The sequence below is a fragment of the Amblyomma maculatum genome, chromosome 9 (genome assembly GCF_055883805.1).
Source record: "Amblyomma maculatum isolate TAMU_Amacu chromosome 9, ASM5588380v1, whole genome shotgun sequence".
NCBI classification, from domain to species: Eukaryota; Metazoa; Arthropoda; class Arachnida; order Ixodida; family Ixodidae; genus Amblyomma; species Amblyomma maculatum.
In genome coordinates this window covers 118,707,589-118,725,267 of record NC_139352.1, presented here as the reverse complement: position 1 = coordinate 118,725,267, position 17,679 = coordinate 118,707,589, and the positions used below count along the sequence as shown (strand labels likewise).

The following is a 17,679-nucleotide window of genomic DNA, read 5'->3' as shown; positions in this document are numbered from 1 at the left end:
ATTAACCTGGGCACTTCTTTAGGTGCTATGTGTATGCAGACAGTCTGCTTCTTTCTGCATAAATGTCAGGCAGAGAGGGATGAAAGCCTAGGTACGCAAAGTTCTTCTGCATCTTTTGGAAGCTGTTAGGGTGTCCCGAAGCTTAAAAGGTTGAGAACCCCTTCATTGTTATAACAGCGAAAATGACCTTGAACACTGCTTGAAAAGGAATTTCTTAATTCATGTTGTGTTGGTGATTGAGTGCACAGTGGGCTTTATTACGAGACTTTTCTTCCCTGGTTAGTGTGCGCCAGTGTTCAGCTCCAAGTGAATTTCCTCATAGTATAAAGCTTGAACTCAATAGGGATCCGATAAGAAGAAATACGTTTCCTATTTAATATTTCAAACATTTTCACAATGATTAGATAATATCTTATAATTATCTAATCATGTAATTATCTAATGAAGGTTACTCTTGGCTAAACTTCATAGTAGGAAATTTTGTTTGTTAGATAACTTGATAAGTCGAATCCAGATATATCGAACCTGAATATATCGAATTTTGGTTATATCGAACTCACGGAATATCTCCTCGAAAATTTCATGTAAAAGTATAGGAAAGCCGCGTTATATATCGAACTCAATTTCACCGGTCGTCCGATATATCGAAATCCGCACCACGCACTGGAAAGTGTGCCTTCCCCAAAGACGATCGCATCACCGTCGGCCGTTTGCCGCGTGACGTTTTCAAGCCACGTGCGGAAGGAACGAGAGGAGACAGTTCGGCGACGGCTGGTCTAAGGCAGTCTAAGGCAGCGTCGCGCCCATTCCCCAGAGGTGCGCGCACCTGCGATTATCGTTTCCCGTGCGCCAACATGTGATGTTTGCAAGCCATGTGCGTGAATGAACCAGATAGAACCGGTGGGAACGAGAGGGGAAAAACGCGATAGAGCGAAGCGCTAGGGTCTGCCCATTATTTTGCCGAGCTATCTCTCTCCTTCCTTTCTCCCAGCCTTCGTTTGCAGTAGCTATGCATGCGTCAAGCCAGCGCAGCCCGTTTTCAGACAGAACGTCGGACGCTTTCTTCAGCGTGTGTTGTGAACCCTCTGCGCGCGGTAGCTGACAGATATCTATCTCTTTTTTTTTTTTTTGCGAGAGTCGTTCATTCTTGTTGTGCTGTACGTGCGGCATAGCGTAAGATATGGCGGCTGCAAACGTTGGCGGCAGTTTTTTTTTTTTTTTGCTGGAGTCGTTTATCTTTACATGTATGAATCAACGAAAGCACACGGCCAGCTGCGATCATGACACCGGCTTTTAGCATTTTTCGCTACAGACAGCATTTGCAGCTATCACACTTTCCAATGATTTTGTGGCAGTGGACTACACCCACCCCAAGCTCGGTGTGATAAATTGAACCAGGCTTGTGCAATCAAGCCATCAGGGGCACTTGGCCAAGTTCGCTCCCCGCCACCGCTGGAGCTATCAAAAGATAAACACACCCTGACGTTATCGCTGCGCAGCATCTTGGCACGCTGCCAAGAAATGAGCTGTGGATGAGGCGACCCAAACGAAGTGGCGCGCTCTATAGACATGAAAGCGAAAACGCTCGCGATTTCTGGCCGGGGTGGCGACATAGAAACCTAGTTTTGAGCTGCCACGGTGGCTTGAGCGGCGAGAGGGACGCAGTTCCAACAAATTGGAAATTTTTTGCTCTGTTGCTCATCACTGACATCGCTCAAATGCTTTCATGTGAGCGAGCTGGCCTTAACGCTTTTTTTTTTTTTCTTCAAAATTCTCGGGTGCAAAAGTGGAGGGTAGGTTCATTATGCGAGTGGGTTGATTATGTGACAAATACGGTATCATTTTTTTCGCATCGTAAGTGCCATCACAAGCCGACTTCTGTATATCGAATTATCAATATATCAAACTATTTGGCGATCCCCTTCGAGTTCGGTATATCCGGGTTCAACTTAGTACGCGTGACTTTTGATTGTTTCTGCCCTTTCACTACTTTGGGTGTTGTGCGCGTGCATCTCAGTGTGAGTCTTTGTTGTCTTCTTTCTTCCAATAAAATTTCAATTTTTAGTTCAGCCTCGTCTTGTTGGCTTCGCTCCTCTGCGTTGTGTCTTCTCTCTGGTTTTGAGACGAACCAATGCCAACTCACCCAGTCCTTGTTGAAATAGCATAACATAGATAGCACGCCATAGCATGGAGTAACATAGCATACTATCTGCTAAGGGGGCCCTTATACAACTTGAAAAAAAAAGAAAGCAGTGCATTTTCTTCAAGGGTGGTCGTTTTTAAGAATGCAGCATCTTGTCTTTGTGTAAAATATTGTGTGCGTGTAAAGCATAAAGATCAATTTTTGCTGGATTTATAGAGGTGGAATGAAACACATGACATTATATTAGAGAAAAAGAAAAGCCTTTTGTATGCAGTGTTATTTTGTTGTGTGTGTTCCACAGTGTTAAATGGATTACTTCATGCCCAGCCGAGTTGTGGGTGTTGGAATCAGTTGAAAGGGCAGCCTCTAAACTGACCGATTTCTGCAGGTGTGCTGACGGTTTTTTTGGGAGCCCACTCGTGGATGGAGGTCGATGCGAGAGGTGTGAATGCAATCCGTATGGGTCACAAGGTCACCGGTGTGACCACCTGACGGGGGCATGCCACTGCCTGCCCGGTATCACTGGCCGCGACTGCTCTATCTGCCCAGCGAGGCACATCCTGACCGAATATGGCTGCAAATGTGAGTCCCGTTTGAGGCTGGCTTGTGAGCAGAAACAGCCCATTGCAAAAAGTTTATTTACCATTTTAGTCATACGGCGATTCTGAAGGTCTCTAAAAGCTGAGCTCTAAATGGCAGGTAGGGTGACGGTTATACTACATGGCTACAAAAGTCTATGCTGCTGATTCTTGTGTACTCTCGATGAATGTAGGAGGCTTAAATGCGTGCCGAATGCCTGGCTATCAAACCCTCCATGCTCCTGAAACCACCTTGGTGGAAACATTTACTGTGCCACCTTTGGTGACTTGTGTAGTGCAGTGATGCGTACAGTCTGCTAATCACGCAGTCAACGCTTGCTACTGGGAAGATCGATGTGTCCGTTGTGCATCCAGTCAAGTTCAGTATATAAAGTAAAAATTGCATAAGTTTGTTACAAACACATATTTAGGAAGATTTTCGTATAGCCACTCGTTCACTATATCCGAGTTTGACTGTATGCAGCATGGCAGCATAACAACCTGTTGCATTTGTGCTGTCATCACAAAGAGCATCTTGTTGTTTCGAAGAACTGCAGATGTTGTCCTCTGTGACAGAAAGTGTTAGTCACTGCCCACAAGCGTGTCTGCTTTCATATATGTGAAAGCAGGACAATTGAGTTTGTTGGTTTGGGTATCCTGAAATTTGCGAATGATGTCACTATTTCAGCCTGTGATGATGACTGCACTGGACGACTGCTGGACGAGGTGGAGCACATGTTGGCCTTGCTCAACAGGTTGAATGCCACCGATATCATCTCGGCTCCCTGGATTCACTTGCTGGCCATTCAGGAAACCTCTAGTGTGATGAGGGTGAGTGGGCACAATAGTGGCGCTGTGCATGAAAGCTGGGTATCTTTTCCAGTTTTAAAACTGAGTAAGAGGAACTTCAATTGGCACAACATGGGAAAAAGGAAAGCAGGACATATAACAATCATACTAACCGACAATTCTAGGTTAACTGCATACTGATAGAGATAATGTTAATTTGCCTTTCAGACTGACCTTGACAACTACCTCCACCTGGTCGACAGTGGCAACCAGGTTCTGTCCAATTTCTCATTCCACTTCAACCTGGAAACACAAGCAGACATCCTGCTGGAAAGGGTGAGACTATATCTAACACTAATACAATGTTTACTACTTTTTGGATTAGTACCCACTGCAGCTACTCTGTAGCCATGGCATTTGGTTGCATTATGGGGTTTGCATGTTCAATTTTATTGCAACAGCGTGAAGGCCTCGTTTTCCAGAAAATCTAGCATGGTGTTATCAGCGTTGGTAGAGTTGTGAGTGATTAATCAGGAGCATTCTTCTGACAGGTGGTAGTTGGCGGGTGGGTGCACTGATTGGTCGGCAGGTTGCATGACAAAACATTACTTGACACGGCTGAGTTGGCAGCTCCTACCAACTCGGGTAGCTCATGTGAGATGTGATGGTTAGATAAGATCCTGAGTCGGAAAGCCAGGCAGGAACATTCGTATGGTTTGGTTTAAGTGGGGATTTATATTTATTTTTGGTAGTGTTTTGCATAATTTGGTAGCTGATTACAGATGCATGATAATGAGAGTATGAGACAATGGAGGCATAAATTAAGAAATTAATGATTATCTCTAAAGTCTTGGTGTGGGCCAACCAGTTAATCGTCATGCGATTTAAACCTGCACAGGAAGGATGATGATAAGGAATACAGTAATGACAGATGTGATGCTGATGTCTGTACCAGTTCCTTTATTTCTGTGTTCTCATTGTCCTAGTTAGTGGCATAAAAGCATAAAGTAAATTTTGATGCAAAACTGCCATCATTACATGTGGATTACCAAGAGGGTCAAAAATTGATTGTGTCAAGTTAACTTCTATTATCGCGTTTTTCTTCACATTACAGTCCAAGGACATGGTGCGTACCTTGCCTGGAGTTGCACAAGAGGCCCACCAGCTGCTGATGAGGGCCAGGGACCTGCTGGACCTTGTGAACAAGTACTGGAAGGAAATCATTGGTATGGGCTGTGTTCCCATGCTCCCATACTCGTGCTGCTTCTTTCTATGCTCAATGTTTTCTAGTAAACTTGAATGTTTCATGTTCCTATACTGCACTGTTCTGTGTAATGATCTAAGAAGCCTGTTAGCATGTTCTTGTTGGTGAATGGTGATATGGCATCATCGGCATCCGAGGTTGGCTTGTAGTTCAGTGCATATGCAGTAAATGTCAACCCTGTTCTCTCTGGCTAGGTGCTAAGATGCAGATGCAAGTTCAACCTGACTATGCGGATAGACCAACAAGTGGCCTTTCTCATTTATACTATCAGCGCAATTGATATGCAAACTGCTTTCTCTTTGTTATGAGAACATCAACTTGTACATTCCAGCAGGATACCACGATACATAAAAAAGCAGAGACAAAATAAGGATGCACCAACGGAGCAGTCAGTGCTCACACAAACACATAGACCCATCTGTGTGCAGAAGACATAAAAGCATGTCCTAGTTGTTTTGTCTATATGCAGTCATAGGTGAAACTTTCTTTGCAGTGGTCTGTCGTGCCAAAGGAAACCTATTTCAGCATTGCTGCACAAATTACTCGGCTGATTTTAATTTCGGCACGCACAATCCCTCTGGCTTAGGAAAACGGAACAGTGTTTACGGCCTGCCTGAAATACTGCCTAATGTGTGCATGAATCGCAACATTCCAGATGCGGTGGACCACCTGAAGCAGCATGGCCTGGGCTTTGGCACGGCAGCCACTGGCATCGAACGGCTTGTGGAGGAAGCCAGACGAATCCTGCTGGAGATGCAGAGGCGCAAGTTTGATCGTCCTTTGGATGAAGCACAAAGAGAAAACAGGTTTGAAAACTCTGAAAAACTTCTAGTAGGCTGGAGCATGAAGGGTAAGAACACGTGATGCTGGGTTACCTGTTTCTTCCCTTGTATTGGCTAAAGCAGATCACATTTTCACACTGTTTCCATCTGCCGCTGTCTGAGACACCTGCGTGCTTCCTGGAAAGTTTATTTCTGATGTTTACATTAAGCTATGCAACTGAACCATGTCATATGACTGAAGTCTTTCTTTTTTTTTTTCATAATTGCCAGTTTTTACAAGTGCAGTATAGTTCTTGTCAACTGTGTGGACTCCTTGCAACAGGATAAATTTATATTTATTTTGCATTTGTGTTTATGTTTTTCTGGCTAGTCAGTTAGCCTTCACATGTTAGGCACTGGGCCCCTTGCCACCAGAAGTAAGAAGTCATGCATGTGACATTTACACATGTGGCATGGGTCAGTTGTGAAAAATTAAATGCATCCTCCTGACACTATTCAGTTTTTCTAGAGAGGTCCGGAAATACATTTTTATCATGTTTTGATTGGATGTGGGATAAATGTGAAACAAATGGTGCAAGCATTTTGTGTAGGTATCATTTTGAGCAGTCTTAGATTCAGATTCTGGTGGCTTGCAGGAAGGCCCACCAGCTGCTTGAGAAAGTGAAGAACCTGGTGGTGAACCTGCAAGAGGTGGGCGACATGGCCGTGCGGCTTGACCGCATTGAGCGGCTTCTCAGCGAGATGGTGCGTAGAGTCCAGCACGAAGTGCAGAATCCGACAGCTAAGGCCCTGGACCTCCTGGAAAAAGAACTGCAAAGCCTTCAGTCAGTCCAGGTAGGTAATGCCATACTCGCTTGTGTCCCAAAAATGTCTTCCTTGAGCAGAACTTTGTGACAGGACATGTAGAAGCTTTCTGCCAGGTGAGATGTCTTAGTACTACTGCTACTGATGGCGAAACAGAAGGTTCATATTGAAATTAATAATATGACAAACTCTCAGTAGTTTGAAGCCAAAGAGGAGAAAAATGCATTCAAATTTTGTGCTGTTTGTAGCTGGGGGAGCTATTTTACCATGCTTGATATTGATAATAGTGAACCCATGATTTAAATTGAGTCCACTGCACATTATTGTTTTTTTATTTGTATGGTTTAAATTTTTCTAGGACTGTGGGAGTATTGAAATTTTCGAATACAAATCGAATAGGAATATAGGAAAAAATTGCCTTCGAATATTGAATATGTGATCAGACGAGAAAAAGGAATGGAAAATTAAAAAAATAGCAAACACTGTTTGTCTTGTTTATTTCAGAATTCACATGGTATTTGCAAATAATATTAGAGTAGAGTTGCACTGAAGTGTATACCCTAGTGAAAAATCCAGTACAAATTTTATACAGGATTTCATATACCAGTGGTTTGTAGAGAACATGCATGAAGCCGGTTGAAGCTGTCATATCGCTGCTGAATACAGTAAGCACTCATTAATTTGGCGTTCAAGAGATAGCAAAAAATGTCTGAATTAGCCTACAGCTCAAATTATTGAATGGGCCTGAAAAAAGTGTAAAATATTTTTTGCGTCACAGTAATTTTATCTTATGAACACTTGCATGATGAATGTCTGCATTTGAGGTGAAACCGAAGTAAGAGCGATTTTTATTTTTCTAGTTTCGCCGTATGCTTTGCTATGCGCGCACTCTTGGAAAGGCACTCTTCACAAGAGGAGAGGTCCCCCTCTTCACTAAATGGCCTCGTTGCATTTTGAGGATGCTTCAGTGTGCCCTCCATGTGGTCAATCGTTATGGTAAAGCACACAGTGCAAGCAAACTATGGGGAAACCAAAAATTTTCGGTGTATTCGGATATTTTCAAATACTAATCAAATAACATATTTGATCCTTATTCAAAATTTTGAATATTTGTGCCCCCCTGCCCCCTGACTTTTTTAGCTGAGGCCTTCGTGCACATATGTCATGGTGCTTTAGTGTTGTGCAGACTTTCACTTGTTCAAAAAACATTCGTTTGTTCCCTCACTGCTATGGACAGTCAAAGACCTTGAATGTGAAGTAGGGTCTGGAATATTCGAGATATTAAAAAAAAATAAAACGCTTGTGTTGTTGAAGCGCACTTCATAAATGAATGCAGTAATAATAGTGCATCATTATTAGCTTTTATAGGTATGCTAGCTAAAAAAAGAAGGGGAACGGTAGGGCTTCGTTAGCTTTGTGTGTAAAAACTTCATAAGAAAGCCCCATGTGCCCTTCTTTTTTTGTTTCAGAATCTCATTGGTGGCAGTATTGACGGTGCTGGCCGAGCCAACGGCTCGCTGGTTGAGGCCAGAGAATGGCTGAGAAAGGCCAGAGATGCAATCATTGATGCTGCCTTCATGTTTGACGTGAGTGGTTCACTTGCTATTCCCTGTTATCTGGGGTAGAAAACTGAGCTCGCCAGTAACATTGTTGTACAGGTGACAAGCATGAGTTGTACAGCAAAGAATTCACACCTGAATACGTTATTTCAGAGTTCCATGCAAACCTCAGTGCCATGCGGTAACCACTCGCTCTGTCCTAAAGTTGATAGTAGTTAAAGTGGGCTGAGAATAATGCATCGCATTTCCTTAGTGCTCAGCTGTGTGGCGTGCCTTTCATTGCCAATGCCTGCTTTGATTGTAAAATGACTTGAGATAAACAAATTGATCAATGTCTTGAGCTGTTGCATTGGGCCTGTATCCTCATTTTCTTCTTTGTGACCCTACTGCCAAACCTCTTAGGGTCAATACTGTGCTAAGTGATGCAAGTGAATTTGAGTTCAACTCGCACATTGATCTGAACACATTTAAATTGTAGTGGACTTGGTATGTCTTCACTGTACGTGAAATGCACCGTAAAAACCCGTGTATAATACGGACCCAGATATAATAGTAGGGATATAATACTAATTCTGAAATAGCAAAAATGGAAAAAAAAAAGTTTTCTTTCACATATGATGCGAGCGAGAAAAGATCAGCAGAGGTATTTTCTTACACTACATTTTGCAGTTGCCCTGGGAATCATACGTGCTCTGCGCTTTCGCATCTAACGTGACCTCGTCCCAGATGTCAATAGTGCTCTAAACCTTCATGTTTCACTGCTGTATATCGCTCCCCTTCTTGTGCTGACACACGTGATCGGAGAATTTCATGCACCGTGATGAGAAGAGTACCGTATTTACTCGAATCTAATGCGCCCTCGATTGTAACACGCACCTGTTTTTCGTGACCCCCACCCCCGAAAAAAAAAAAAGCTCCGATTGTAACGCGCACCCGTTCTCCGCGAAAAAGAGTACCGCGCACCTCACGCTTTCATACAGCAATACAACTTTGTCTCGTTTGGAAAAGCAAAGATTTAATCTCGGTGCACTAAAAAGCACGCACACAAAAGGAAACGGCTTATCTTGCCAAGATTGTCACTATGCCGGCACAAGGTTCACTCGTCGTCGCTGTCAGACAACTCCTTGTCACTGTTGACGGACCAAAGCATCTCATCCTCTGTGCCGTCCATGGCATTCGATATACCACATTTTTTAAAGGCCTTGATGACCATGGCAGACGGTATCGTGCACCACGCATCTTTCGCCCATCCAGTGAACTCTTGCAGCGAGGCACGCTTCATTCTGTTGCTGGGAGTGAATCATGGCAGCCACTCACAAGCCATTCGGTGTAGAGCGCCCGAATCCTATCTTTCACTGGCTTGTTCAAGCAAACATCGAGCGGCTGGAGCTGCGATGTCATGCCACCGGGTATCACGACAAGGTCGGTGTTGCACGCAGCGAGCTTGTCCTTGATGCGTTGGTCGAGATGGCACTTGAAAGCGTTGAGCACAAGCATCGCACGCAGGCCCAAACTGCCGCCGGGTCTCTTGCGCCAGACGTGATCGATCCAGTCGGTGACCAAGTCCGTTGTCATCCAACCTTTTTCATTGGCGCGCACAATCATGCCACTCGGAAACACGATTTCTTTCAGGAGCGTCTTGCGCCTGAATATGAGATACGGGGGCAGCTTGTGTCCATCCGCGGTACAACAAAGCATTGCGGTGACGCGTGTTTTTTCGTGGCCGGAAGACAACACGCGCACTTGCTTCGCCCCCTTCTTTTCAACGGTTGTGGGGGCAGGCATGTCAAAGTAGAGCAGTGTCTGATCGGCATTTCCAATCTGGCCGAGGTGGTAGCCGTACTTGCGGCGCAAACTTAGAACGAACCGCTGAAAACTGTGCAGCTTTTCTTCGTACTCTTCAGGCAACTTCTGGCATATCCCTGTCCGCCTTCGAAGAGAAAAGCCTTTTCTCTTCATAAAATTTGACAGCCAGCACCTGCTCACTTTAAAGTCGCTCCGCGTTAGCCCTGTTTGTAGGGCTAGCTGCATCGCCCGGACTTTGAGCAGGTCCGTCGTCACTGGCCGCTGCGCCGCTCGCTGCTCTAGAACATATTCTGCGAGCCGCTCTTCTATTTCGGCGAACCAGCCCTGCTTCGGTCCACTGAAACCTCTTCGTGTAGCCTTGCTGCCGAAAATCTTTTCCTTCCGCTTGCGCCAGTCCCACACGCATGTTTCCGGAACTCCGAATGCGCGTGATGCGGCCCGATTTCCGTCCGTCTCTGCACGCACGATGACTTTCCTTTTAAATGCGGCATCATGATGAACTCGACGAATCTCGGCACGTCCATACTGGTCGGTCAATCGCAGAAAACGGGTAGGCTAACCAAAGCATATGTACCAAAGCACACGAAGGACGCTACTGCAGCTAGGCATAGACAGCTAGACCAGCTAGTAGGCTCGAAGTGCATACCAGGCGGCCATTTTGAAATGCGGATGGCGATATGATATCGGAGATTTAGGGTCGTACTCGATTCTAACGCGCACCCAATTTTTGGACACGATATATCGGAAAAAAGGTGCGCGTTAGATTCGAGTAAATACGGTACCTCACGTTTGCCCTGCCAGTCAGTCCTCCGGCTGTTATAAAACCAGGAAATCTGACATGATAAAATCAGGAAAAAACCTCGTGTTATAAGTGGGTTTTATGGTACTTAATTGTTACAAATACAATGGATGCTCAGTAAATGAAACTCAATTGAATATAAAATAATGGATAAATGACATTAATTGGGGTCATTTGATTGATTTTCTATGTCTGCATAGCGAACTTCTTTGGGTAATTGAAACGCTGCTGTTGCCCTCAATTGCATTGAAAGACAACTACTGCATCATGCCACTTTTGTGTTAACTTATTCTTGATGTATCCTTAAATGTGGTAGCAGACAAGCATAATTTAGAGCTGCAGTTGTTTTCTAAATCAGTGAGATATCAGATGACGATCGGGATGGTTGCTATGTGTCCAGGAACTTCCGCGACTTCTCAAGGAGATTTCAAATGCGACCGACGCCCTCGAGGAACGCCGTGGTATTCTCGACCGCCTGAACCCCGAATACCGAGACAAATATGTCCTGGGCTGCCAGAGACGTGCTGACGAAATGGCGGCTCATGTGTCTGTTCTTGCTGAGTAAGTGATGTCCTTTCTTCACTGTGTCGAAATTGCCTCATCTGCATTACTATGCCCCATGCTGAAATGGTGAGCATTGGATAATTTTAGCATTGGAATTCGTTGTATCATTGTTAATATGATTTCGTCTTCTTAGTTATATTGCATTATTGCATCACCTGCTCACGTCGCATCCCTCAGTTCTGTCCCCTATTGCCACAAAGCCTCTTTTTGTCCTCCTCAGTAGTGGGCGAACAAACTTGTCAAATGTGGTACTGCTAAGCAGTAGGTGAGGGAGTGCTATGGCTAGAAAAGTAATAAGGTGAATCAGTGACGTTTTCAGCGTTTGCTGAAAAGTATGATCACAAGGAAGACCATTGCGATGTCATGCAGGCAGCTGTGAACCTTTGTGACACCTTGCACTGATGATTTTCATGCAGTGACATCTTTATTTCATGTTTTTCTCTCTAGCAATGTCTCATTGTTGCGCTGTATAGTTTCACGTAATGAACACATTTGTATGTTGACACACTGGTTATTTTGTTGTTATTATCGGTTGTAACGTAAGCACCTTCCCAAAATTTTTGCGGTTGTTTTGGGGGAATTTAGAGTTATTGTGCAAGCAGATATGTTAGCCTCGTCTTCTCATTTATCTGCTAAGTTGTGTGTTAGAACAGTTAGCCTTATTGCATCATACTGTGTGCCAATCAGAGAATGCAGCAGCATCTCAAGTTTTGCATGCAAGGAAAATCAGGGTATGTTGCTGACCTGCTTGTGCTTGCAAAGAAAAGAAAAAAAACAATCACCAATGCTTACCTTTACTGGACAAATATTTTTGTGCACACTATTGCTGAAAGAAGGGAAATGGAAGGGGTGAGAAGACAGAAGTGTGGATTTAAGGAGCAAACAGTATTTGATATCCTAGCTGAAATGAAGGAAGGGAAGTGGATGTGGGCAGGGCATGTAAAGCAGAAGCAGATGAGGTATGGTGTTTAAAGTTAACGAAGTGGGTTCCCAGAGAAGATAAGAGTATCAGGGGCTGACAGTAAGAGGAGAGTTACAGGGACATGATGGCTGCAGCTGTCACAGGATAGCGTTACTAGAAGGTCACTAAAAGGGATATGGGAGAGAGGGGCCTTTACTGTGCTGCTGGGCTGGGGGTGTCGATGGAACTGAATACTCCCCCCTCGCCCTTTCTTCTGTTTCTTCACAGCCAGTTCAGGACGACACAGGAAGTATCTGAGTACCCACTGCGTGCTGCCCGTGTCTACCAGAACATTGTGGATGCCTTGAAAGATGCCGAGGAGGCCGCTCGCAAGGCAGCAGATGCAGCTGACAGAGCCTTTGATGAGGTACTGCTCCCAGTGCTGCTTAAGTTAATGAGAGGATGCAAAAAAACAATCCTGTCTATCTTTGTACTTCCATCAATGCATAGCATTTTCAGGGAGGTTTGTCTCAAGGTGGCAATAATCAGTTGATTTGCAAATTTTGCTTCTCACACAAATCACTATGCTTAACGACTGGCTTTGAGCTGGGTGTCAGCTGTATTCATGATTGCGACAATATAACAACAACCATTTTGAACAATTCTGCAGTACTCATTCTGTGGAAGAGACTGCTTTTTAAGCTGGCTGTTGTAAACTAGTCACCTATTAATTGGATGCCTCAAAACCAAAACCCAGTAGGAGTTGCAAATTTTCATAACCATACACATACACTAATGCTGTCAGACATTTGCATTAAAATTCTTTAAATAAATCTTTTGAGAACTCTGATAATTGCATACAAATATTAAACGTGTAATCTTTTTTTGAAGTTATGGCAATGTGCATGCCTTTCTTTTGTGTGCAGGCGTACCCACGAACTGGTGACAGCCTCACACACCAGGCTGAGAGTGCAAGGGAACGAAGTGAAGCTCTGCTCAGGCAGGCAAAGCAGCTCAGGGATGAAGACATACCAGGTACGCAGAGCAGTACTGTATTCTGGAACATTTTTTGGCTCTGAAGTAGAAGCTATGGAGATGATGCACGCCTCTCCTCCCATGCAATGGAATATAGTCCCTGCTTGCAGCTGACAGTTTCCTCTCAGCGCATGGTATATTATCAATATTTGTTACTGGGGGCATATTTCTATCATGACTTACAACTTTCAACTTTCAAAGTCAGGGAAAAGATCTTCTTTGTGAATAGTGTGCTATGCATCTCTATAATTACAAGAAACTTCCATAGACGATGTCAACTGATTCAGTGACAGAATGAAATTGCCTCAGCGAGAGCAATGCACCAAGCATCCAAGCGCACTCTCATAAGGCTGAACTATATTTGGCGATAATGACAGAGCTGGTTATGGATGGCTTACTTTCATTGTCATAAAAAGACTGTCACCGGGAATAAATGTTCACCATGTTAAGAATTAGGTTGAGTGCTTCTGCCGGCAACTGGATTTCCATTATAAAATTTGTGAAAGTGTTGTTTGAAGTGAAATAATAAAACTTACCTATTTGTATTTGCCGCGAGGTCGACCTAAAGGTGGCGCTACAGTCTCTCCGATAGTGAGGATTGGCAGCCGGCGGAGGTCACAGAAACGCACGTGGCGTATGCCTGCTTCCGAGTTTACGGCAGGTTTGTTGGCGATAAAAACGTGCCTTATGCAATGCATTAGTGATTTACTGTTTAGAGTGTTCCAATATTGCAGAAAAAAATCCGCAGATTACGCCAATGCAGTAAAAAAAAAGGCACTGATTTTAGGAAAACAAGGCATGCACCACCCGGAAAACCACCCGTCTTTTAGATTAACTGGCATCGCTTCGTACACTTTTTACGTTGTACGGCACTCACAGGCCTAATATTTGGGCCTGAACATGGCATAACTTATCGCCTTTTCAACACTGTGCGCGTGTCTTATACGAGTGAGACAGGCGAACTTAGTGTCAAGCCCATGGAGATAAAGTTCGTGCTCTGACCTGCAGTACTTTAGAATGAATCGAGGCAGCCTGGTTCATTATATCGTACTTGACTCGATGATTAAGCAGGTTAAATGTAGCACTGACAGCGTACTGCCCGGCGGGTTGCCGTAGACTGAGTGGACATCAACTCGGTCTAGACAACCAGGCACAAGTATTCCCCAAAAATGAGATTACGCCGGCACTGTACAGGAAGCCTGACTGCATAGGAAAGCTGATTACTCACGTGTAGAGTGGTAAGTGGATTGAGTTTGCTGAGCTCACAAGACGGATGCTTCTTGTGGTGAAATGACTCTAAATTATTTCCTGAAACCGAGGGAAGTACAAGGAATTTCTGATGTGTGTGATATCTATAAATGGTAAATTAGTAGTGTAAGTATTTTTTTTTTTCAATGACAATGAATTTCACCATGTGACAGAACTTTTAGACACTTGATAAAATTTAGGACTATCAGAGATTAATTTTCAGTAACGTTAAAGTGCAAGCTACGAATCAGTAGCCGCAAAGACATCATCAAAACTGCGTTTAGTCGCTGTCATGTTCTGGCAAGGAATTTTGATAGCTTAAGATTTCTTTACCACTAATTGAGCAGTGCCTTAGTTGGGGCGGTTCAGTCGTTTACTTCCAAAACAGGTGGCGGATATAAAACTATCCTGAAAGAGTTCATCTTATGATGTGACTATAAATATGTATTTATTCCCGAAGTAAACACCGATTGGTAAGCCGTTTATTCCCGAAGTAAACACCGATTGGTAAGCCGGTATGAAGTTGTTTTACTCACTTTGTCAGAAACAACCAGCCTGCTTAAAAGACGGCACCGATGTAAACAGATTTTAATGATTCTAATGGGCTACCAGTGTACTATGTGTATCTATGTGTATCTATGTGTATTATGTAATATTTAGTGTAACAGTAGGTGCTGCGAAGATTTGTTTCTCAAATGTCCGAGCATTTGTCTAAAGCGAAATGTGCTCATTATCACTGTTACGGATGCGCAGTATCCTTCAACAGAAAAAAAAAATGAAATGCATACAGTCGAACCCGGATATATCAAACTTGAAGGGGATCGCGAAATTAGTTCGATATATCGATAATTCTATATACAGAAATAAATAACGATACTGTATTTGTTGCGTAATCAACTCACTCGCATAATGAACCCACCCTCCACTTTCGCACTCGAGAATTTGGAAAAAAAAAAAGGCGTTAAGGCCAGCTCGCTAACATGCAAGCGATTAAGCGATCTCAGCGACGAGTGGCAGCGATAGAGCAAAAAATTTCCAACTTGTTGGAACTGCCTCCCTCTGCCGTACGAGCCACCGTGGCAGCTCAAAACAAGGTTTCTGTGTCGCCGCGGCAGAAATTGCCAGCGTTATCCCTTGCATGTCGTACTTCGTTTCGGTGGTCTCATCCACAGCCCATTTCTTGGCAGCGTGCCAAGATGCTGCGCAGCGATAACGTCGCGGCATGTTTATCTTTTGATAGCTCCTGCTGTGGCGGGGAGCGAACTTGGCGGACTGCCCGTGATGGCTTGATTGCACAAGCCTGGTTTGATTTATCATGCCACGCTTGGGGGCTTGGGGCGGGCGCAGTCTACTACCACAAAATCATTGGAAAGCGTGATAAAGTAGCTGCAAATGCTGTTGAAGCGAAAAATGCTAAAAGCCGGTGTCATGATCGCAGCTGACCGCGTGCTTTCGTTAATGCATACATGCAAGGATAAACGACTCCCGCAAAAAAAAAAAAAAATCCGCTTCGTAACGCCATATCTTACGCTACGCCGTGCGTACAGCATAACGATAAGAACAAACGACTCTCGCAAAAAAAAATAAATAAGATAGATCTACCGCTTCTTAACTTCCGCAGGCGCCATAGCCACATCAGCCGCCGCGTGCACAGGGTTCACAGAGGGTTCTCAACACACCCTGGAGAAAGCGTTCGACACTCTGAACTGGCTTGGCGCATGCGTAGCGCGTGCTACTACGAACGAAGGCCGGGAAAGAGGATGGAGAGAGATAGCTCAACAAAAGAATGGGCACACCTTTGTGCTTCGCTCTATCGTGTTTTTCCCCTCTCGTTCCCACCGGTTCTCTCTGGTTCATTCACGCACATGGCTTGCAAACATCACGTGCTGGCGCACGGGAAACGATAACCGCAGATGCGCGCGCCTTTGGGGAATGGGCGCGGCGCTGCCCTAGCCGAACTGTCCCCTCTCATTCCTTCCGCGCGTGGCTTGAAAACGTCACGCGGCAAACGGCCGTGGGTGATGCAATCGTCTTTGGGGAAGGCACACGTTCCAGTGCGTGGTGCGGAGTTCGATATATCGAACGACCGGTGAAATCTAGTTCGATATATGACGCGGCTTTCCTATACTTTTACATGGGATTTTCAAGGGAATATTTCACGAGTTCGATATAACCAAAATTCGATATATCCGGGTTCGACTGTATATGTTTAACGTGTCATGTGACATCGGCTATATGATGGATGATGTAGGGGCGGGTCTCGGTGTCGTTGACCACGTGGGATTATTTAACGTGCAGTCAAATCCCACAGCTGAGGGGCGCCTTTCGAAATGGCCGGGATCGAACCCCCAGTTCTAGAAATCAGTAGTCGAGAGTCCTACCACTGAGACACCGCGACAGAGGTTTGAAAGAAAAAAAGCACTCAGACAACTCTATCGTGGATACAGAAGGCACAGAATGGCTTGTTCAAACTGGATTTTGCGATGCGGCTGTCTACGATCACATGTTTTAGTAGTTGTAGTGTTCCAAACAGAAATGGGAATATAGTATGATTTTTGAGCGTTTGCATTAAGTTGTATTGACGGCAGCAATCTGTTTTGCTGTGACACGGCACCTAGCGGCAGCAAGCGCTGCATTTGATATACCGCGTGTCAAAGAATCTCAAGCGCCGAAGATTGCAACTGATGATGTCCTTGCAGCGTGACATGCTCGATATGGACAAGTATATATATATATTTTTAATAGAGTGTGGGGTAATAGCCTGTTCATACATATTTCTTTTGCGAGAGGCAGATAGGTAAACCAAAGCTCACAGGAACCGCGAAACAAACAAAAAGCACTTTTGTACACGCCGCACTTGTGCACGTAAATCACTGTGTGCTGACACGCGACGCGAACACGCATTCACACTGGGTAGGGTTCGCCACTATGCCACTAGGTGGTGACTCTGCTCGATCTCGAGGCCAATTGGGGAGGCTCTTTGCGGCCCACTTTAGAAAAATGCGGACGTGCATTGAAAGAGGAGATGCTTTCATTGGGGGCTTTGTTTTTTAAACGTTTCTTTTTTCCTATTAGGCTCCTTCTAAACATTTGAGTCATTTTTAGTTGCCTGCTTCACGGCACCTTTTCAATGCACGTACCACATTTGCCCAAATGCAGCACAACCATGATTTCGACTCCAGATTAGTTCTTACTTGTTCAGCACAAACATTATTCAGTGCAGTTGATTCAGTCATAAGCAAGGGTTCTGTTAATATTACACACACCTAATTAAATTTCAGTAAATTTGGTCATAGCATACTTACTTGCTTATTGATCATACTTTTTTGTTTAAAGAAATAACAACCGGAAGGGCACATTCATTACATGGGGTGATTGTAATGTATTAGCAACAATTTGCAACTTCA

At 44.3% G+C, this 17,679-nt stretch overlaps 1 protein-coding gene across 2 annotated transcripts in view; it reads left to right on the top strand.

The window, feature by feature from the left end:
• Positions 1-17,679, top strand: part of LOC146180228 (laminin subunit alpha-1-like) — a 206,396-nt gene that overhangs the window by 130,297 nt on the left and 58,420 nt on the right. For both annotated transcript variants that reach the window (XM_084579439.1, XM_084579438.1), the window contains exons 34-43: positions 2,532-2,725; positions 3,410-3,552; positions 3,739-3,846; positions 4,625-4,736; positions 5,430-5,580; positions 6,192-6,390; positions 7,830-7,946; positions 10,925-11,085; positions 12,278-12,416; positions 12,916-13,024. In XM_084579439.1, the coding sequence (XP_084435565.1) occupies positions 2,532-2,725; positions 3,410-3,552; positions 3,739-3,846; positions 4,625-4,736; positions 5,430-5,580; positions 6,192-6,390; positions 7,830-7,946; positions 10,925-11,085; positions 12,278-12,416; positions 12,916-13,024 (1,433 nt within the window). The remainder of the gene's footprint in view (positions 1-2,531; positions 2,726-3,409; positions 3,553-3,738; positions 3,847-4,624; positions 4,737-5,429; positions 5,581-6,191; positions 6,391-7,829; positions 7,947-10,924; positions 11,086-12,277; positions 12,417-12,915; positions 13,025-17,679) is intronic.